Below are 23971 nucleotides of genomic sequence, written 5' to 3' on the forward strand. Positions count from 1 at the left end.
GTGCATTGATCCACCAATTCCACTTGAACTTTTAGTCTAACAATGACAGACTGAAGGACAGAACTGCAGGGTATAATTCACTAATAAAAGGGAGTATTTATATTTTGTGCATGGTGAATTTCTATTCTAGATGTTTGCAAAATAGATAATGTCTATTAATCTTTTTTCTCCAATTACAATTTCAGTCAGTCATATACAACTGATTACAGGCAAACTTAAAGCTGATCCAGCTACTGGGAGAAGCTAAGGACTGGTGACTCTCCCCTTTTCCCCTTGCTGGAAGATGCTGCAACCTTCTCTTAGTGCCTGTACACGGAGTACAGTTTAGATTAAAACCTGAGTTAGATATAAAATATAATATGAAATATAAGGTGCAATTGTACTTCACTACAGTTCATTATGCACTACAACCATGCTACAATTCAATTCATGGAAGTAAATGCAGAAATGGTCTTGGCTAGAAAGGGATTTTAAGGCAAATTAGGCTGTAGACCCCGATGATGTTCACCCAAGAGTACTGAAAGAAGTGGAGGCTTTGTTAATGCCAGTTGCTGGCTTATATATTTAATTGTAAACAATTTTACAACACCAAGTTATAGTCCAGCAATTTTATTTTAAATTCACAAGCTTTCGGAGGCTTCCTCCTTCCTCAGGTAAATGTTATATATTTAACAACTTGTTGAGGTTTCAGATTGTTTCTGTGGACTGGAGGGGGAGATTATGTGGTGTCTATAATTTAGAAAGGTGGGCAAGTCAAAACTTGGGAATTAGAGGCCAGTCAGTTTGACATCAGTTATTGTCAAGTTGCCAGAAAGTGTTGTTAGAGTTGGGTTATACAATCATTTGGAACGAGCAGTGGTTATTAGGGAATCGCAAAGTGGATTTTGGAAATAGAGGTCCTGTCTTGTCCACTTGGTTGAATTTTTTGACAAGATCACAAAGTTATTGAATGATGATAGATGTGTGCCTCAATATTTCTAAAAACTGATAGTGCCACATGAGGGCTGTTAATAACATCCTGTGGGAACAGCAGACAGATTTTAAAGTGGATTGTGAATTATTTGCATTCGCATAAGCAGAGGGTGGTTATTAATGGTAACAGCTCTGCATGGGGTCTCGCCTCTATATTGCGACATTAAATCGTTTTCTACATTACAACAGTGGCTACACATTCAAAGTACTTAATAGGCTGTAAAGTGCTTTGGGACATCCCGAGGTCATGAAAGGCGCTTTATGACTAAGCACCTTTTCTTTCTAGTGGAATCCCCAGGGAACTGTACTGCTCTTCACCATCTTGAATGATTTGGAGGAAGGCATCGGGAACGATTCTTAACTTGGCTGAAGACACAAAGATGTGTGCAGGAGATTGGAATGGAGATGAAACAAATAGACTGTGGACACTTGCTCACCGACGCTCAGTTTGGGTTCCGCCAGGACCACTCGGCTCCAGACCTTGTTAGAGCCTTGGTCCAAACATGGACAAAAGAGTTGAATTCCAGAGGTGAGGTGAGAGTGACTGGTCTTGACATCAAGGCAGCCTTTGACCGAGTGTGGCATCAAGGAGCCCTAATAAAATTGAAGTCAATGGGAATCACGGGGAAAACTCTCCAGTGGCACAAAGGGAGATGATAGTGGTTGTTGGAGGCCAATCACCTCAGCCTCAGGAGTTCCTCAGGGCAGTGTCCGAGGCCCAACCATCTTCAGCTTCTTCAATGACCTTCCCTCCATCATAAGGTCAGAAGTGGGGATGTTCGTTGATGATTGCAGTGTTCAGTTCCATTTGCAACCCCTCAGATAATGAAGCAGTCCGTGCCCGCGATGCAGCAAGACCTGGACAACCTCCAGGCTTGGGCTGATAAGAGGCAAGTAACGTTCGTGCCAGGCAATGATCATCTCCAACAAGAGAGAGTCTAACCACCTCCCCATGACATTCAACGGCATTACCATCGCTGAATCCCCCACCATTAACAACCTGGGGTGGGGTCACTATTGACCAGAAACTGAACTGGACCAGCCGCATAAATACTGTGGCTACAAGAGCAGGTCAGAGGCTGGGTAATCTGCAGCGAGTGACTCACCTCCTGACTCACCAAAGCCTTTCCACCATCTACAAGGCACAAGTCAGGAGTGTGATGGAATACTCTCCACTTGCCTGGATGAGTGCAGCTCCAACAACACTCAAACTCTACACCATCCAGGACGAAGCAGCCCGCTTGATTGGCACCCCATCCACCACCTTAAACATCCACTCCCCCCATCACCGGCACACCGTGGCTGCAGTGTGTACCGTCTACAAGATGCACTGCCTCAACTTGCCAAGGCTTCTTTGACAGCACCTCCCAAACTCGCGACCTCTACCACCTAGAAGGACAAGGGCAGCAGGCGCATGGGAACACCCACCAACTGCATGTTCCCCTCCAAGTCGCACACCATTCTGACTTGGAAATATATCACCGTTCCTTCATCATTGCTGGGTCAAAATCCTGGAACACTCTACCAAACAGGACTGTGGGAGTGCTCTCACCACACAGATTGCAGCGGTTCAAGAAGGTGGCTCACCACCACCTTCTCGAGGGCAATTCGGGATGGGCAATAAATGCTGGCCTTGCCAGCGACGCCCACAACCCATGAATGAATTTTTAAAAAAAAGGTCTGTGGTGTTGCAGTAGTTTTTATGCTTCATTTTGAAGGGACTCCCAGGGTTTCCCATTGAACCCTTTGAAGGTGAGCTCATTGCATCATTAACATTCTCCTTGTCAAGCACAAGGCACTTTTTCTGGATTAGAGCAGAAGTACAGGGAGCAGCTTTAGTCAACAGATCGGCAGGTAGAGTTAGCACCTCAGTCACTGGTCTTGCCCATGAGGCCTGGAATGTGCTGCTGTTTTGGACGGTAAGTTCAAAGGCTTGGGACTTGTGGCGGACATTTGACTGCTTTCTAACCACTTTCCTGCGGGCTATGGGCAGACAGCTGCTTCTACATTGTGCGTTGATATTCTGAGCTTTACTTGGGCGTTTCCTGCTAGGAATTGGCGTCAAGGTCTGCGGCTACAAATTTAAGCCCACTCTGGAAACCAAAAACCTGTCTTTGAAGGATTGAAGAAACCCGACTTTAATTTCCCCTATTGAAGATATGGAGCAACAACTTGCATTAATATAGCGCCTTTAACGTAGTAAAGGTGCATCACAGGAGTGTTATCAAACAAAATTTCACACCGTGCCACATGATGTATTAGGACAGCTTGGTCAAAGAAGTAGGTTTTAAGGAGCGTTTTAAAGGAGGAGAGAGAGATAGAGAGGCGGAGAGGTTTAGGGAGGGAATTCCAGTGCCTAGGCAGCTGAAGGCGCAGCCGCCAATGGTGGAGCGATTAAAATCGTGGATGCGCAAGAGGCAAGAATTGGAGGAGCGCAGAGATCTCGGAGGGTTGTAGGGCTGGAGGAGGTTAGAGGTAGGGAGGGGCGAGGCCATGGAGGGATTTGAAAAAAAGGATGAGAATTTTTAAATCGAGGTATTCCTGGACGGGGGGGGGGGGCCAGTGTAGGTCAGCGAGCACAGGGGTGATGGGAGAACGGGACTTGGTGCGAGTTAGGATGCGAGCAGCAGAGTTTTGGATGAGCTCAAGTTTATGGAGAGTGGAAGATGGGAGTCTGGCCAGGAGAGCATTGGAACAGTCGTGTCTGGAGGAAACAAAGGCATGGATGAGGATTGCAGCAGCAGATGAGCTGAGGCAGGGGCGGAGACGGCCAGTGTTACGGAGGTGGAAGTAGGCGGTCTTGGTGATGGAGCGGATATGTGGCCGGAAGCTCATCTCAGGGCCAAATAGGATGCCAAGATTGCAAATGGCCTGGTTCAGCCTCAGACAGGGAGAGGGATGGAGTCAGTGGCTAGGGAATGGAGTTTGCAGCGGGGACCAAAGACAATGGCTTTGGTCTTCCTAATATTTAGTTGGAGGAAATCTTTGCTCATCCAGTACTGGATGTCGGACAAGCAATGTGACAAATGAGAGACAGTGGAGGGGCCGAGGGAGATGGTTGTTTGGTAGAGGCGGGTGTCGTCAGCCTACACGTGGAATCTGACGTGCTTTCGGATGATGACTCCGCGGGGTAGCATGTAGATGAGAAATAGGAGGGGGCGAAGGATAGATCCTTCGGGGACTCCAGAGGTAATAGTGTGGAAGTGGGAAGAGGAGCCATCGCTGGTGATTCGCTGGCTACGATTAACATATGGTGATTCAGCTGTTGCACTTGGAGAGGACTGGAGGTAGTGTGCCTTTGGAGGTAGTGACCTGAAGGAGGCTGAGGAATGCAGACTTGAAAGAGACGTTGAGATGCTTCCTGGTGGAGAAATCGGAAAATTAATTGGCTTTTTTTTGTGCAGGTACTGTGTTTGTGAGGGATGTTAGTGCTGGAGAATGGAATACTTTTGATTTCGGGCATTTAGTATCAGCATTTAGTGATCCCAGGTCATGATTAAATGCAAAGTAAAGCATCCTCCACACTGTCCCGTGATGTGCAGTTCCATCTCAGATTGCAGGTGACATTTCTCCATTGCCAAACCATTCGTCCTTTGGCGAGATGAACAATTTAGTACAAAGTAATCCCAAGTTAGTGACATTGTTTGGCTGTGGGTTTCTATCTTCTCTAACCTGAGGAGATTAACCAAACTCATTTCACAAAGAACCATTATAGCCAATAGACACAGAAAACTTTCATCCAATTAATCTTGATTTTGACCAGAGGTGAAAACTGTGTCCAACAAATTACACCGCCCAACCCCCCTGAATTTGTGTGTTTTCCACAGGTAGTCCAGCAACCTGTGGGGAAAAAACACAAATTCAGTTCACCCTGTTGATAGGCTGGTGCAGCACAGTCAGAGACCTGAGGCAATTCACATGTTTGTAGGCTGTCTTGGCTGGGAAATGGCTAAAAGGGGTTGATTAGATTTCATATTGACCATAATGGTTCTGAGGATTCGGCGAGAAGTTATTTGTTATTTGTCTGTAAGGGGTAGACACTACTCTGTTCTTGTTTTGTTCCCCCAGTACTGTGGCAGTGGGCTCTACAGCGAAAACCCAGCTTCCCAGAAGCGCATCCCAGGGACATTCCGTAAAGCATGGTGGGGTTCATGTCCACCGTATCAAAAAGAGCTCGATTCAGTACAGAGTGAACTACACCTGGAACAGAGGTGGCCGAGTTAAGGAACTTCGCATCAGGTAAAGTTTGCTGTTATTGAACACTAAAAGGCTAATAAACTGTGATTCCATTTTAAAGGGCGGATACCTTAACCTAATCCTTTACACAGAATAATTTATGAAAAGTTAGGGATGGGAAAAGATTATTTGGTCGAATGAAGTTCATCCCTCTAGTACTTGGCATTTGATTGTCTTCTGAATAACTCCAATGTTTTTGCCTCTAGCCCTTTGCTTGGTAGATTATTGTGAACATGTATGTGTAAGGAACTTCTTCCTGATATTTCTGTTCTAAATTTGCTTCTATTATTGTGCCAACTCTGGTTATCTGTTAAGTTATGTTGGTATCTCAGCCTTTTCATAGATTTTATTGGATTTCTATTTCACCTTCATCTATGGATGAATTCCACTGGTAAGATGCAAGAAATGCAACCTAAAGTAGAGCTATATACTAAGCAGATGGAATTATTTTTCAAATCTGGTCAGCTTTTCACCTGAGAGAGGGCTAAATCAACACCCGGTATAGTTTCCTTCCCTCCAAACTAGTTGGAGAAGTTCTTCCAATAGTAATGGAGAATCTCCAGAAAACAGCATTCTTAACATTTTTCCTCTACTCTGCACTCACTGTATTGAGATGAAGATTCATTGCATTGGCCCCTACTCATACTTTTCCAGGACTTCAAAGCTGTTGAACTCTTCACCCTCCCTCTGTCCTCCTTTTCCTTCTGCAATCCTGCAAATTTTAAAATTTGTTGTCACCTGACAATTACATCTTCAACTCACCTGGTTTCTCGTTTACACTCCAGCTTTGGTGGTGTCCTGCACTACAGGTCTTGGCCCTTCTCCTAGTATTCTCAATTTTCAAAAAGGAGAGTTCTGCCACTGCATCCAATTGCTGACCCGCATCATGACACCATGGGGGAAAATTTCACCTGCGCTAATAGTAAATGGGCTTGTGATTTTGTTACACATTGTGGAAATCTTTCAATCTTGAGCAAATAGCTGTTTATGTAAGTTTTGAAATTAAGCCTCTAAGGCATTTCTATTTCAGTGCTGTCCTCCCCCAGTACCCACTTCCAGCAGGGGCTTCTGGACGGTGATCAGGCTAATTTTCCCCTCCCTATGCCAGGAGTACTGAGGCCAATTGTAGCTAACTCGACACACACTGGGGGTAAAATCTGGGACCTTCCTGGTTTGTGTGGTTCACCTATTCTCTGGATAAACTCACTGAGTCATTGGGGGAAGTCAGTCAGTCAAATATGCCTCACATAGTTCTTGATCCTCCAGTCGTCATCTCTCTCATCTGTGTTTTCAATCTGAAAACCTCCAGTTTTCAACTGCAACATATCACTTACTTTATAGCTTACTTTATAGCTTAACTCTACAGTGCATAATGTAGTGCTACAAAACGTTTACCCATTGAACCAAATGCTTTTATTTTTCAGTCTAAATCTATGATATGCCATCTATGTAGTTAATGGGATTTGCTCCCACTGGCTGTGAACAGCTGATGGATCCAGGAGACTATATCAGGCCTGTTTCAAACAGGCAGAGCACCGTTGACTTCTAAGAGTGACCCAATAGAAATGTGCGAGTAGATTGGAATTTTGCTCCCTCCCTGCCCTGGTATGGGGAGTTGGAAGAAATTGCAATCCTTCCAATGGTGGTGAAACCACATGAATTTATCACTCGAATCCCAGCACCATTTGCAGATTTTCAGCCAGTACTTCAAGGTGTTCTCTCAAGTAATGGCAATACTTTGTCTCAAATTGCATGCTCGAAGAATTCAATGTTTCTGACCTTGTAAGGAAACCACACCGAACTGTAACATTGTCTTCTCATCCCAGGCACCTTGCGAGAAAGTTTCTGCACTTGTGGATACGCAAGACATTTGGGAGAATCCTTCCATCCAAAGCCAGGTGAGGTTCTAAATCTTACTTTCCTTCACTTGCTTTTTTGAGAAGTTGAGAAATGGGTACAGAGTGGCAGGTTGCATGCAGAGGGGTACTAATTTTGACGTGATGCTGTATTTATGACTCACATTGCTGTGAGACAAAAGTAGAGTAAATGGGTGGCTGTATAACAAAATGGCATTGTGACAGAAGCAGAGCTCTGTCATGTCTCAAACAGGAACATTTTTGTAGTATATTTTTGGTATGACTGTAAATGGAATAATGTGATTTAAAATTTGATTTCACTTAGCTGTTGCTGAGGTGTTAGAGAAAAACAATATACAAAGCTGTCTAGAAATATCCACATCGCCTGGCCTAGCCAGTTTGCTGCATTGATACCTGTAAGTTAATTGCATCAGAAATTACGTCACATCTTTGAAATGTTCTGCTAGTTTGCACCGGAAAACATTTCAAAGGAGGGCAGTTGTCTCAAGTTTAACACTTATGTCAATTGTAACAACTTGTTGCCTATTTCCCCAGCATCTTTGGGGGGAAAAAAGTTACAGGTAGTAAGTACCTCTTCTGAGAGGAGATAGTCTCTGTTTTTAGTTGGTGCAAAAGAATCCTGCTGGCTTTTCCAAAAACTTTTCTATTTCCAGCAACACCACCTTGCACCAATTCTCTGACCAACTGCCAGAGATGTGAACAATGTATCAGTATCTTTCTGTTCCTGGATATTGATCCTGGTGAATGTCAAGTTTAATAATGGCTGGAACCAAGTAGTGTTTTCTCCTGCAATCAGCATCAATTGTGGAATAAAAAACAAAATATCAAAAGTTTCAATGCATCTGTGTGTTTAATACTGTAAGTTCATCATTGTGAAGAGCACTGAGTGAAATTGTTGTGGTTCTGCAAAGAAGTCCAAATCAGGAAGTTGCATTTTGACTGAAATGAATCCACAGGTTTCCCAGAAGACTATTCTGAAGCTTAGATTAAGTGAGTGTGCAAAACTGTGGTAGATGTAGTTCACTGTGGGAAAGTGTTAGGTCATCCACTTTGGACTTAAGAAAGATAGATCAGAGTACTTCTAAATGGTGAGAAGGTCGGAACTGTAGACGAGCAGAGAGATTTAGGGGTCCAAATACAGAAATCATGAAAAGTTAGTGGACAGGTACAAAAACTAATTCAAAAGGCTAATGGAATGTTGGCCTTTATCTCAAGGGGGCTGGGACACAAAGAGTGAAAGTTATGCTACAGTTGTATAGAGCTCTGGTTAGTCTGCAACTGGAGTACTGCATTCAGTTCTCCACCGCGCCTCGGGAAAGATGTATTGGCCTTGGTGGGGGTGCAGTGCAGATTCATCAGAATGATATTGGGGCATAAAGGGTTAAACCATGGGGATAGATTGTATAGACTAGACTCGTATTCCCGTGAATATAGAAGATTAAATGGTGATATAATTGAGGTGTTTAGGGTGATCTAAGGAGTTGATAGAGAGAAACTATTTCTTCTGGTGGGGGAGTCCAGGAAAGTTATATTAGTCTTAAAATTAGAGCTAAGCCATTCAGAAGTGATGTCAGAAAGCACTTTGCACAAAGGGTAGTGGAAATCTAGAACTCTCTCCCCCACAAAGCTGTTGAGGTTAGGAGTCAATTGAAAATTTCAAAACTGAGATTGATAGATTTTTGTTAGGCAAAGGTGTTGAGGGTTACAGAACCAAGGCAAGTAGATGGAGTTAAGATGCAGATCAGCCACGATCAAATTGAATGGTGAAACAGGCTCGAGGGCCTGAATGGCCTACTGCTGTTCCTACATTCTCCTACAAAGCAAGAATTTAAAAAAAAATTAATCAGAACTTTTAAAAAAAATTCAAACTTTTCCCCTCTTCAACTCCCTGTCTCCCTCTGCTGGTCTATTGTTTGATGGTTGCTGGCCACCCTCCAACACCTTGCCCAATGTGCTACTCTTCATTTGTGAGTCTGGATGACCAATGTTGACGGGTTATTTTATCACAGGAGACATTGCAGCCACACCGAATGCTTTACTAATTGGATATATACACATATAGACATCCTATCTGAAGTGATTGGTAGCAATCGGTAAATGGAACTGTGGCTGATCTCTTTCTCCACCCTGCCCCGCTCTCTCATCGAGGGTTACTGAGGCCAGTTGTCGTGTGCCAGCTGCTACCCGAGCTGAAGTCAACTAACTCAGCACAGATCAGGATCAAACCTGGGATCTTCCTTGTCTGTATGGCCTAGTTTCACACTAGACAGGGCAGCAGCCAACTGAGCCATTGGAGTGCTAATAACTTTTTAAAGTATTTTTCTCCCTTCTTTCTTGGGTCAGTATGTAGTTGTGCACCTTTCACAGCCATTAAGCCAAGAGCACTGCTTCCAGACCAATGCAATACTGCTGTGAAACTCTGTGCAAGGGAGAGGCTCAAGACTGCCTCCAATGTCCCTTCCCTCTCTTGACTCCCCTCAGTATACCAGTAGCAGTTGGAAATGCCAGGATTGAGCCGCTGTGCCACCATCCCCAGGGTTTAAATTAAAAGTTTTTGTTCAAAAATCAGTTGAGATGGGATGCTGACTTTGAAATTCATTGGTTAGCTGGACAATAGCTTGGATCTTATAACATTTGGTAATCTTGTACTAGGTCTCTGTTGTGCCCTCTTTGCAAATCCAGAATTGGGGTTGCATTGGTGCTGATCAAGTGCTTACCATCTGTTGCTAGTTGAAAGAGCCGTAGGTTTAGTATTATCACGGGAAGAATAACAGACTAAGTTAATTTGTTCACACAGCATTATTTGGACATAGAATCAAGTGGCTATTAAGACAACTAGAAACTGAAAGTATGATAAAGAATAGTCAACACTGATTTCAAAAGGGGAGAAGTAACAAAGAGTAGACAAGGGTAATGTGGTAGATGTAATATACTTGGACTTTCAAAAGGCCTTTGATAAGATGTACCATAGTAAACTCATGACTAAGATAGGAGCATGTGGAGTCAGAATAAGTAGCACAATGGATAGCAAGTTGGCTACAAAACAGAGATTAGGGGTTAAAGGTAGTTACTCAGACTGGTGGGATGTGGATAGAAGTGTTCCACAAGGATGGGTGCAGGGACCACTGTTCACCATTTACATCAATGATTTGGACTTGGGAATCTGAAGTACAATTTCAAAATTTGCGGATGACACTAAATTCAAGGGTTGAAATTAAAGTTAATACTGAGGAAGATTGCAACAAAATACAAGACGACCGTAATAAATGTAATTGTGTAATTGGCATAAGAAATAGGAGCAGAAGTGGGCCATATGGCCCCTTGAGCCTGCTCCGCCATTCAATAACATCATGGCTGATCTTCGACCTCAACTCCACTTTCCCGCCTGATCCCCATATCCCTTGATTCCCCTCGAGTCCAAAAATCTATCTATCTCAGCCTTGAATATACTCAATGACTCAGCATTCACAGCCCTCTGAGGTAGAGAATTCCAAAGTTTCACAATCCTCTGAGTGAAGAAATTCCTCCTCATCTCAGTCTTAAATGGCCGATCCCTTATCCTGTCCCCTAGTTCTAGACTCTCCAGCTCTATCAGCATGGTTATCAATATAAGAAAGTGTGAAGTGGCACATTTTGGTAGGAGGAATAAGGAGGCCACATCCTCCTTGCTCCTCTAAATGGGGTAGAGGAGCAAAGGGATTTAGGGGTTCACATTCACATCATTAAAACTAGCAACACAAGTTAACAACGTCATAAAAAAGCAAACCAAGCACTGGGGTTCATTTCTAGAGGAATAGAATTGAAAAGCAGGGAAGTTATGTTAAATTTGTATCGAAATTTGGTTAGACCACACTTGGAATACTGTGAACGGTTCTGATCGCCATATTTATAAAAAGGATACAGAGGCACTGGAGAAAGTGCAAAAAAGATTTATAAGGATGATACCAGAATTGGGAGGTTATAACTATCATGAAACACTGAACAGGGTGGGGCTTTTTTCTCTAGAAAAGAGAAGGCTGAGGGGTGACCTAATTAGAGGTCTTAACAATTATGAAAGGGTTTGATAGAATATATGTAGAGAAGATGTTTCCATTTGTGGAGGAGTCCAAAACCAGGGGTCGTAAATATAAGAGTTGATAAATGAAGAATTCAGGAGAAATTTCTTTACCCAGAGAGTGGTTAGAACGTGGAACTTGCTACCACGTGGAGTAGTTGAGGCGAGTAGCATAGATGTCTTTAAGAGGAAGTTAGATAGGTACGTGAGGGAGAAAGGAATAGAATGATATGCAGATGGGGTTAGATGAATTTGGGTGGGAGGAGGCTTGTGAAACATAAACACCGGCACAGACCAGTTGGGTTGAATGGCATGTTTCTGTGCTGTAAATTCTATGTAATCTATGTGACTTGGGATGGGCAATAGATGTGGCCTTGCCAGCGTCGCCACATGCCGAGAACAAATTTTTTTAAAAGGCGGAGACTATAAACAGCGTTTTAAGTTGGAGTTGGTCAGTATTTGAAAAGGAAGACTGTAAAAGGATGTGGGGAAATGGCATTACGGTAGGCAGCTGCAGTTGAGGAGCTAGCTCAGGACTGATGGGCCGAATTGTGTCCGGGCTCTAATATCTACGTATCAGCTTTTAATAAATTTTGGAATGAAACTTCAATCAGCTGATAAGAGATACTACCTTTTTAAAATGAATGATTTTCCTTTTGCCAGATCCCACTACTGTCATGCAGTGTTGAGTAAAGCATTTGATGAATGGAAGGAGCAATGGTGGACTGTGCGGATAGAATGGAAACTGATGGTTCGAGCGGATTGTCACTACAGGTAGCAGGTTTTTCTTCTCTCTCTATACATAGTATGCAGTACACTGTTTTAAAAGTTGTATTTATTAGCGTGCTGGAAAACCAATTCCCAATCTGTGACCATTTAACTGACGCCGCAACTAACTGGGTGTAATGTGGATTGCTTCACCAAAGAAGCTATATAGTATAGCTTTTTATTGTTCACTTTTTCTAGTTTTCTTCCCTCTTGTAAAGATCCAATCTCTTGTTGGTGTGCTGTTCAACAGATGTCGTCAGTCCTCAGGTACCTCATCCAAGTGGTCCTTCTTCATATGTAAGCCCAGATTGTGAGCACTGGTAAATTACTTGGACCATGGAGGGCATCACAGCCATGCCAGATCCTGTCCTTATCTGATGCATGCATGTGAGAGCGAGAAATAAGAGACAATATATACGTACATACACGTGTGCACTTTCCAGCAGGAGTCTCTGGATAGTGATCTGGAATGGAAACTCTGCAGTTTGCCACAATGATACTCCCTAGTCCAGGGTAATTGAGGCCAACTGGAGCAACCCTCCCACAGTTAACTCAGCACAGACTGGGGATTGAACCAGAGATGTTCCCGGTCTGTATGCTTCAGTTCTACACTGGCCATTGCATTTAACAACTGATTGGGGACAACAAAGCAGCATTTTCAATTAATGACACTTTCATATCACATGAGTTGATATCTGATGTATGACCGTGGATTGCTAAGGCAACCGTGTGCATATCTAAATCACGGAGTGGAATTGTTGAGTAACAAAAGTAACAATGCTTGATGTAGTGCATAACCATGCTGAGCAAACACCCCAAGTTTCATTCCTGATTTGCGCTGAGTTAGTTATTCTCATTCTGGGCGGCAGTGGTGGTGCGTTATGTTGGTCCCTCTACCCTGGGCCAGGGCAGGAGGTTTTGGGGGAAATCAGCAAGGGCTTCTGCTCCTCGTGACCTGTGTTGGAAAGTCCATGTGTGTAAATGTTGGGAAAGGATTTGTGTTTGGGTATGATGACCCACAGTTACGTAGTCAACAGATCACTATCTGTATTCGCACATGTTTATTAAAACTTGGCAAGAATGCAGCCAGTGCCTGGAGCTGTGCTGCAGAATGAGTCAGAGACTAGCATTTTGATGGGAAGTGAGAGTGGTAATAAGAGGACTGTGTGTGGAATGCATTAGGTTGAAGTTCTGTTCTGTTTCTGTAATCTGCCACATTCCTGCCCTAACAGGTACTATGTGTACAATCAGATGTGGAGAGCCTGGAAGGCATATATCCTTCAACGGCAGAAGAAGAAAACAAAATACAGGGTGGCGGTTTCACATGGTATGAGATGGAGATGCTTCCAATTGATGAGGGAACCTTGGTTAACCTCCATTTTCAGATGCAAAATGATGCTGCGTTCTTCTGAACTGAAACTGATCAGCGTATCAATTCACAAAGTTCCTTGATCAAACAACATTTAAACTCATAATGATCTTGGCCTGTGTTAACTTATAACGATTGGTGGCCATTAAAAAGACAGGCCAATTTAATTACTGCTCGATGTTCGCAGCAGAATAATACCTTGCGCATTACATGGTATTATGTTCCTATCATTGAAAAATGGCTTCAATTTACTGTGAACATTGCCACAGAAGATCCTCTAGTCTTTGAAAAAAACACTATTAAATTCAACTGAACAATCTTTCTTTTCAAAAAAAACGGAAAGGGAAACAAACTGTTATTTCCTGCTGTTTTTTCTGACCTTGAAATAACCTGGAAAGGTTGTTGAGTGAACAAGGAGAGTAACTAATCTGGATAAACTTCCAACAATAGTAATTAGGCATGTATTTGACCTATGCACCTCTGTAGATCACTTCTCCACTGGGCGTATCTGAGCAATGGCTTTGAAGGCACAGGCCAGGTCAGCAATGCCTATTAGATAAAATCCTATGGCTTGAATGTAGTGTCATTGAAGCCCTTCTACCAATCAGATTACAGAACCAGAGGTCAACAATTATTTCTGAGAAATTTACAAATCAGATCCTAAAGACCACCGTTCCTTCAATCAATCAGGTTCCAGGACTATGTCGCCATGAACCATTCAGATCCCAGAAACATATCTCAGTAGTATTGGTTCTGATTGTTTCTTTTGAGCCAATCACATTTTACCGAATAAAACTTTTGTGGTATACGGCTACCATATCAGTCACTTTCCCATCCCAATGTATGCACCTAAAATAAAGTTGATGACTTAATTAACAATACAATTCTGTAATTCATACACTTCCCCATCCTGTCGTGCAATTGCTCTGTCTCCCCGGCTCAACCTCTATCCCAGATAAAGAAAGAAAGAACTTGCATTTATAGAACAAAAATTTATATAGTTAGTCAGGCAGGTAAGGGGACCCAGGATCGAGTGATGGAGACGCCTCAGCCCTTAACCTGTATGGATGAGAGCAAGGACTGCAGGGAGGATGGGCTAACTGACCATGGCACTGTGCTACAGGAGGCCATTCAAGCTGGGGGAGTAAAAAGGAATTAGGTAGTCATGGGGGATGGTATAGTCAGGGGGACAGACACTGTTCTCTGCAGCCATGACCGAGAGTCCCGAAGGCTGTGTTGCCTGCCTGGTGCCAGGATTAAGGACATCTCCTCGCGGCTGTAAAAGAACTTGGAGCATAAGGGGGGGGATCTAGTTATCATGGTCCACATAGGAACCAACGACATAGGTAGAAATAAGAATGAGGTTCTGCTGAGATAGTTTGAGGAGCTAGGATCTAAATTAATAAGCAGAACCTCAAAGGCAATAATCTCTGGATTACTACCTAAGCCACATGCAAATTGGCATAGGGACAAACAGATCAGAGAGTTAAAGGCGTGGCTCAAAGAGTGGTGTGGGAGGGAGGGATTTTGATTCATCCGGCACTGGCACCAGTACTGGGGAAAGAGGGAGCTGTTCCGAAGGGACAGGCTCCAGTTAAACCGGGCTGGGACCAGCGTCCTGACGAATCGATTAACTAGGGCTGTGGATAGGGCTTTAAACTGAAAAGGGGAGGGGAGGGTGGGGCGGGGCGGGGAGAGAGGTCAGGTGAAGGGAAATTCAGAAATCTAATGAGAAGTTAAGACAATAGAACAGTGCAGTAACTTGGGTAAAGATAAGCGCAGTGTTAGGAAGGGACAGGGAGTTTACCAATAATAGTGCAACAACAAGTAAGGTCCTGCTCGGGTGTAACCTGTCCCGCTTGTACAGGTCCCACCTTCCCCAGAACCGGCCCCAATATCCCAGGAATCTAAATCCCTCTCTCCTACACCATCCCTGCAGCCACGCATTCATCTGGTCTATTCTCCTGTTCCTATACTTACAAGCACGTGGCACTGGTAGTATTAATCATGAAATAATGGGAGCTTGTAACAAAGGAAATGCAGTCATCATGGGAGACTTTAATCTGCATATAGACTGGGCAAATCAAATTGGCAAAGGTAGTTTGGAGGACGAGTTCATGGAATGCATTCGAGACGGTTTCCTAGAGCAGTACATCATGGAACCAACCAGGGAACAGGCTATTTTAGATCTTGTATTATGTAATGAGATAGGATTAATTAGTAATCGCACAGTAAAAGAACCTCTGGGGATGAGTGATCACAACATGATAGAATTTCACATTGAGTTTGAAAGTAACGTACTTAAGTCCGAAACCAGAATCTTAAACTTAAATAAAGCCAATTACATACGTATAAGGGGTGAGTTGTCAAAGGTAGATTGGGAAATTAAATTGAAAGGTTTGACAGTTGAAAAGCAATGGCAAACATTTAAAGAAATATTTCAATATTCTCAACAAGTATACATTCCATTGAGAAATAAAAACTCCATGGGAAAAGTGATCCACCCGTGGCTAACTGAAGAAGTTAAGGAGAGTAATAGAATGAAAGAAGAGGCCTACAGTGTTGTCCAGAAGAGTAATAAGCCTGGGGGCTGGGAGAGTTTTAGAAACCAACAAAGGATGACCAAAAAATTGATCTTACAACACCAGGTTATAGTCCAACTGTTGGACTATAACCTGGTGTTGTAAGATTCCTTACATTTGTCAACCCCAGTCCATCACCGGCATCTCCACATCAAAAAATTGATAAAAGGGGAGAAAATAGAATGTGAAAATAAACTAGCAAGAAATATAAAAACGGATTGTAAGAGCTTTTACAAGTATGTAAAACGGAAGATAGTAGCAAAAGTAAACGTTGGCCCCTTAGGCTGAGACAGGAGAAATTATAATGGGGAATAAGGAAATGGCAGAGAAGTTTAACAAATATTTTGTATCTGTCTTCACGGTAGAAGACACAAAAAGCATACCAAAAATAGTGGCAAACTAATGGGCAAATGAGAGTGAGGAACTTAAAACAATTAATGTCAGTAGAGAAAAAGTACTGGACAAACTAATGGGACTAAAAGCCAACAAATCCCCTGGACCTGATGGCCTACATCCTAGGGTTCTAAAAGAGGTGGCTGCAGAGATAGTGGTTGCATGGGTTGTGATCTTCCAAAATTCTCTAGATTCTAGAACAGTCCCAGTGGACTGGAAGGTAGCAAATGTTACCCCGCTATTCAAGAAGGGAGGGAGAGAGAAAACAGGGAACTTCAGACCAGTTAGCTTGACATCGGTCATCGGGAAAATGCTGGAATCCATTATTAAGGAAGTGGTAACAGGGCACTTAGAAAATTATAATATGATTAGGCAGAGTCAACATGGTTTTATGAAAGGGAAATCATGTTTGACAAATCTACTGGAGTTTTTTGAGGATGTAATTAGAAGGTAGATAAAGGGGAACCAGTGGATGTAGTATATTTGGATTTTCAAAAGGTATTCGATAAGGTGCCACATAAAAGGTAAGGACTTCATGGGTTTGGGGGCAATATATTAGCATGGATAGAGGATTGGTTAAAGGACAGAAAACAGAGAGTAAGGATAAACGGATCATTTTAAGGTTGGCAGGCTGTAACTGGTGGGGTGCTGCAAGGATCGGTGCTTGGACCTCAGCTATTTACACTCTATTAATGACATAGATGAAGGGACCGAGTGTACTGTATCCACGTTTGCTGACGATACAAAGCTAGGTGGGAAAGTAAGCTGTGAGGTGGATGCAAAGAGGCTGCAAAGGGATATAGACAGATTAAGTGAGTGGGCAAGAAGATGGCAGATCATAGAAAATTATGGCACAGAAGGAGGCCATTCAGCCCATCTTGTCTGTGCCGGCTGAAAAATAGCTATCCAGCTTAATCCCACTTTCCAGCACTTGATCCGTAGCCTTGTAGGTTACAGCACTTCAAGTACACACCCGAGTACCCTTTAAATGAGTTGAGGGTTTCTGCCTCTACCACCCTTTCAGGCAGTGAGTTCCAGACCCCCACCACCCTTTGTGTGAAAAAAATTCTCTTCAGTTCCCCTCTAATCCTTCTACCAATTACTTTAAATCTATGCCCCTGGTCACTGACCCCTCTGCTAAGGGAAATAGGTCCTCCCTATCCAGTCTATCTAGCCCTGTCATAATTTTATGTATGTCAATTAAATCTACCCTCAGTCTACACTGTTCCAAAGAAAACAACCCCAGCCTATCCAATTTCTTCTCATAGCTAAAATTCTCCAGCCGTGGCAACATCCTCATAAATCTCCTCTGCACCCTCTCTAGTGCAATCACATCTTTCCTGTAATGTGGTGACCAGAACTGTACACAGTACTCAAGCTGTGGCCTAACCAATGTTTTATACAGTTCAAGCATAACCTCCCTACTCTTATATTCTATGCCTCAGCTAATAAAGGAAAGTATCCTGTATGCTTTTTTAACCACCTTATCTACCACTTTCAGGGATCTGTGGACATGCACTCAAGGTCCCTTTGTTCCTTTACACCCCTCAGTATCCTCCCATTTATTGTGCAGTCCCTTGCCTTGTTTGCCCTCCCCAAATGCATTACCTCACACTTCACTGGATTGAATTCCATTTGCCCACCTGACCAGTCCATTGATATCTTCCTGCAGTCTACAGCTTTCCTCCTCACTATCAACCACACAGCCAATTTTTGTATCATCTGCAAACTTCTTGATCAAGCCCCCCACATTCAAGTCCAACTCATTAATATATACCATAAAAAGCAAGGGACCTAGTACTGAGCCTTGCAGGACCCCACTGGAAACAGCCTTCCAGTCGCAAAAACACCCGTCAACCGTTACGCTTTGTATCCTGCCACTGAGCCAATTTTGTATCCAACTAGCCACTTTCCCTTGGATCCCAGGTTTTTGAGCTGTAGGGGAATCGAGGGATATGGGGATCAGGCTGCAAAGTAGAGTTGATGGAGTATAATGTGGGGAAATGTGAGATTATTCACTTCATTAGGAAGAATAGAAAAACAATATTTTTTAAATGGTGAGAAACTATTAAATGTAGGTGTCCGGAGGGACTTGGGTGTCCTCGTACAAGAAACACAAAAAGTTAGTTTGCGGGAACAGCAAGGAATTAGGAAAGTAAATGGCATGTTGGCCTTTATTCAAGGGGGTTGGAGTACAAGAGCAAGGAAGTCTTACTACAATTGTACAGGGCTTTGGTGAGATCTCACCTGGAGTACTGCGTACAGTTTTGGTCTCCTTATCTAAGGAAGGATGCACTTGCCTTAGAGGCGGTGCAACAAAGCTTCACCAGACTAATTCCTGGGACGAGAGGGTTGACCTATGAAGAGAGGTTGAGTAGAATAGGCCTATACTCTCTGGCGTTTAGAAGAATGAGAGGTGCTGTCATTGAAACATATAAGATTCTGAGGGGGCTTGGCAGGGTAGAGGTTGAGAGATTGTTTCCCCTGGCTAGAGTGTCTAGAACAAGAGGGTATAGTCGCAGGATAAGGGGTCAGCAATTCAAGACTGAGATGAGGAGGAATTTCCTTCCGCAGAGGGTTGTGAATCTTTGGAATTCTCTATCTCGGAGGGCTGTGGATGCTGAGTTGTTTGAGCATATTCAAGGCTGCGATGGATAGATTTTTGTACTGTGGGGGAATCAAGGGATGCGGGGATTGGGCCGGAAAGTGGAGTTGAAGCTCAGCCATGATCAGATTGAATAGTGGAGCAGGCTCGAGGGGCCATATGGCCTGCTTCTGCTCCTATTTCTTATGTTCTTATAATTATTTATATATTTAGATACACACTCCCTGACCAGTTGACAGCAGCACACCACCAACTCCTCTATAATCCAAGGCCGGGCGCAACTTGTGCCTGACATGAACCACGAATGTGCAACAGACCGAAAGCATATGCACGCTGACTACACTGTTCTAGCTTCCCTCCAACGTTGGCTCCGGCTGCACTGCATGTCCCATTCACATGCTTTCCTCCTTTGGCTCTGTAGTCAGTGCTTTCTCTGCCTCCAGTCGCTTCCGACTCTCAGTGGCTCTAGTTCCAGGAAGAGATTGAGAGAAGAATAACGGAGACAAACTCAGAGCAGCTCTGCCAAGAGACTGCCATAGGTGATTGGGTGCCTTCAATCCAGTACACAGGCCGCAGCAGCTGTTACAGAAATTACGAAGGGCTCCACAAGCAGCACCAGTGGAATCGTTCCGATCTTGACCCGAAGAAGACCTCCGAGTGCTGTCAGCCCCCACATTCTCCTGATGGATAAATGAAACTCATGAGACACCCGCAGTCTCTTGATGAGAAATAAGTGGCGACATCAGCTCAGTATCTTAACTGTGCAGCACTCTGTGCGCCCCTTCCCAGCTGCTTGTGAGCAACACGAATGAAAAACTACTTATAGTAAATGGAAACATAATGACATTGCAAAAAATTAACTGTTTTGAATAGGTTAGTAGCAGCCCTTCACTAGGTCATGATGTATAATTATCACAGGCAACCTATTTTAAGCATCTGTCAACCTTTATCCATCTTTGTCAGATCTCAGGTATAAGGTTTCCAGTCACCGATCAGCGATCCCATGAACAGCAGTTTGCAGATGGCCTAAGGAGGGAAGAAAATTGGCCAGAGGTGACACTCCTAATGGCTATTCAATGAATCCTGCTGGAAATTAGCGGGGGAAGGGACTCTCGATTTTACAAATTGGGAAAAGGGAGAGTAAAAAAACAGACAATGGCGAGATTTAAAAAAAAGTCTGCAAAACATATCCAGTGTAATAGTAAAATGAAGGAAGCACAGAACAGGGAAGCTACAGGAACAAGCAGGGACAAACAGTTAGAGTGGACAGCTCCGATGTGGAACTGACGTAGGTGCGATGGGCCAAATGGCGCCTCCTGCTGAAATTTGTGATTCTAAGTGAAGAAACAAGGAAGAGAGAGACAAAGGAAGAAATTAGTGTGTTTTACAGTAAGAAAAACTGTTAATTACACAAAGAATTAAAGAATAAAATGTGACCCAATGAGACCGAACTCACTGTAGACAAAATATTAAATATCATAACTTAATTGGACCAGCCATATAAATACTGTGGCTACAAGAGCAGGTCAGAGGCTGGGTATTCTGTGACGAGTGACTCACCTCCTGACTCCCCAAAGCCTTTCCGCCATCTACAAGGCACAAGTCAGGAGTATGATGGAATACTCTCCACTTGCCTGGATGAGTGCAGCTCCAACAACACTCAAGAAGCTCGACAGCATCCAGGACAAAGCAGCCCACTTGATTGGCACCCCATCCACCACCCTAAACATTCACTTCCTTCACCACCGGCGCACCGTGGCTGCAGTGTGCCCCAGCCACAGGATGCACTGCCGCAACTCGCCAAGGCTTCTTCGACAGAACCTCCCAAACCCGCGACCTTTACCATCTAGAAGGACAAGAGCAGCAGGCACATGGGAACAACACCACCTGCACGTTCCCCTCCAAGTCACACACCATCCCGACTTGGAAATATATCACCGTTCCTTCATTGTTGCTGGGTCAAAATCCTGGAGCTCCCTTCCTAACAGCACTGTGGGAGAACCTTCACCACACGGACTGCAGCGGTTCAAGAAGGCGGCTCACCACCACCTTCTCAAGGGTAATTAGGGATGGGCAATAAATGTTGACCTTGCCAGTGACTCCCACATCCCATGAATGAATAAAAAAAAATAAAACAGCATTCAGCAGAAATAGAGCATTCTCACTGAACAATGGAAGACTACAGCCTTGAAGTGTTGGCCTTGGCTCAGTGGTAGCATTCTTGTTTCTGTGTCAGAAGGTCATGGGTTCAAGTCCAACTTGAGCACATAATCCAGTGCAGTATTGAAGGAGTGCTGCTCTGTCGGAGGTGCCACCTTTCCGATGAGACATTAAACTCCAAATTGGCTGCCATATTACAACAGTGACTATACTTCAAAAGTACTTCATTAGCTGTAAAGCACTTTGGGATGTCCTGAGGGCCTACGTCGCTATATAACTGCAAATTCTTTCTCTGCAGTGCAGTTCAGGCGCACAGGCTGGAAACCATGTGATACTGTGTGATTTTATTTTATTATTTGTGGGTGAAGCAGAAAAGTGAGTTAGCCAAGAGAGATAATGGCAGATCTGTCTGTGAAGGATCAGTTATAAGATGGAATACATAATGTCTTTTAAAACGAGCATTGAGTTGAAAACTGCCAGTGTGATTTTCTGGCATTGATTAATGGCATGTAAAAAAACATTAAAAAAAAGACAAGGATGAGAAAAGGCCCTTTGGCCCACTGAAGCTCATCCCTTTAGTACCCTATCTCACCCAGCACGCATTCAACTGCATTTTAACACCACTACCTTACCGTGTAAATTATTCCAAATGTTTATCACCATTTGATTCTTAACTAATGGTTTTAAATTTACTTTCCAACAATTTAAGTTTATCCTCCAGTGTTACTGGCCTGACTCACTTTAAAGAAACATTCTGGTTGTACCTTATCAAAAGAAAAGAACTTGCATTTCTGTAAAGCCTTTCTCGACCTCAGGACCTCGCAAAGCGCTTTATGGCCATTGAAATACTTTTGAAGTGTAGTCACTGTTGTAATGTAGGAAACGCGGCAGCCAATTCGCACACAGCAAGCTCCCACAACAATAATATGATAATGACAAGATGATCTGTTCTTGTGATGTTGGTTGAGGGGTAAATATTGGCCAGGACACTGGGGAGAACTCCCTTGCTCTTCTTCAAAATAGTGCCATGGGATCTTTTACATCCACCTGATGAGGCCTTTGTTTAATGTCTCAACCGAAAGACGGCATCTCCGTAAGTGCGGCACTCCCTTAGTACTGCATTGGAGTGTCAGCCTAGATTTTGTGTTCAAGTCTCTAGAGTGGGACTTGAACTCACAAGCTTCTGGCTCAGAGGTGAGAGTGCTACCACTGAGCCTATACTATTTAATATGGTATACCTACCTCAATGAGGTCCCCCTCACTCATGCTTTAAACCCTCTTCTCTCTAGACTGGAGGGCTTAAGATCGCTCTTTCGTTAACACTTGGGGTTCTTCCTGTTACTCTCTGCACTTCCTCCAATACCCGTATGTCAGACTTAAAGTTTAGCAAATTAATGACGAAGGGGCTACATTACTAACTTTAACTGCTGTAAGACTACTCAGTGATGCAACGTAAGATTGAGAGTGTTCCCTTCAAATTGGTGTCTTATAACTCAATTTAACTATCCCACTGAGAGAAAGTTGTCTTCTATTTAAGGTAAGCAGGATCCTTCAGTGCATGCTGAGAAAGAAGCGTTTCCCATAGTGAACGGCGGCAAATGTTGTAAATAAGGTGTGCTCTTTGCTGCTTGGTTTGTGGGAAAGTATGGCCATTGTTTGAGATCACCACTGAAGTGAAAAGTAGCAATTGTGTGGTTGCAAGAGTATTAGGAGACGTATTGGGACATATAGTCTAGTATCAGTTGTAAATATTTAACAGCAAGCTTGCAACAAGTGTGCAACATCTATAAAAAGAAAAGATTGTTTAATACTTCGGGTATACCCTATTTGTCAGAAGTGACCATGGGTCTCCACCCAAAGTGCTGCCCTGTCTTTTCCCTTTACAGATGCTGACTGACCTGCTGTATATTTCCAGCGTTTAGTTTTATTAAACCGGAAACTTTTTGAAGTGTGGTGGTGACATCTAGTGGGCGTTTTGGGTTAGGAGGCAGATTATTGTATTGAGAGAACAGAACACTAACCCAGCGATTTATGTGGCATCAGTGAATTAGAATTTTTAATTTACAAGAACCATTCTACATTTTTGTGAATTTATAAAACGTGTGCACTAATGCCATGTAAACTACACTTGGAAGAATCAAAATACTTTTACCGCTTGTTCTTTTTTTAAATTCAAGCTTTTAAGGGAGGAGTAAATGTTATTTGCATTCTGAAAATGACTTGCCAGTTTTGGAAAAATAGTTGGCAGTGAGAAAATATGACAATTGCCATTTTGCTGTGGCCCCTGTACAGGAGCTTAGAATGAAAGCGTAACATTCTTAGGCTAGTCACACAACTGGTTTAATTGATAGAAGTAATTTTGACATTCTTGTCAGGGCAAATTGTGCAGTGTGATTTGAGTGTGAAGTGTAGGCAAGAGGTGTGAGATCACGTCCAAGACATAGTCTTATCATTTGGCTCATACTAAACGCAGTGCACCTAGAATCATAGAATCATACAGCACAGAAGGAGGCCATTCGGCCCATTTGAAAGCTATCCAATTAGTTGCACTCCCCTGCTCTTTCCCCATAGCCCTGCAAATCTTACTGTTCCAAGTATATATCTAATTCCCTTTTGATAGTTACTATTGAATCTACTTCCACCACCCTTTCAGGCAGTACATTCCAGATTATAACTCGATGTGTAAAAAAAAAATTCTTCTCATCTCCCCTCTGGTTCTTTTGCCAATTATCTTAAATCTGTGTCCTCTGGTTAAATTTGAGTTTATTTACCGATGTTCATTTGTTTCCTTCAGCTCGCTCACAGACGCTGCGGAAGGTCTGGGTCCACTGGTCCTTGTACATACACATACGCAAAACTAAGCTTATGATGCAGGTTGAGGCGCAAGAGTTCTGTGTAAAAACAGCTTCTCGGTGAGCGCAAACCAACAACTGTTAAATTATTTTAATGAAATTT

General features: G+C 43.3%; 1 protein-coding gene across 2 annotated transcripts in view; it reads left to right on the forward strand.

Annotated features, from left to right (window-relative positions):
• sfi1 (SFI1 centrin binding protein) overlaps nt 1-23971 on the forward strand; it is a 126785-nt gene that overhangs the window by 7926 nt on the left and 94888 nt on the right. For both annotated transcript variants that reach the window (XM_068005502.1, XM_068005504.1), the window contains exons 3-7: nt 5041-5211; nt 7035-7106; nt 11803-11913; nt 13140-13234; nt 23811-23928. In XM_068005502.1, the coding sequence (XP_067861603.1) occupies nt 5041-5211; nt 7035-7106; nt 11803-11913; nt 13140-13234; nt 23811-23928 (567 nt within the window). The remainder of the gene's footprint in view (nt 1-5040; nt 5212-7034; nt 7107-11802; nt 11914-13139; nt 13235-23810; nt 23929-23971) is intronic.

The sequence above is a fragment of the Heptranchias perlo genome, chromosome 25, assembly GCF_035084215.1.
Source record: "Heptranchias perlo isolate sHepPer1 chromosome 25, sHepPer1.hap1, whole genome shotgun sequence".
Lineage (NCBI taxonomy): Eukaryota > Metazoa > Chordata > Chondrichthyes > Hexanchiformes > Hexanchidae > Heptranchias > Heptranchias perlo.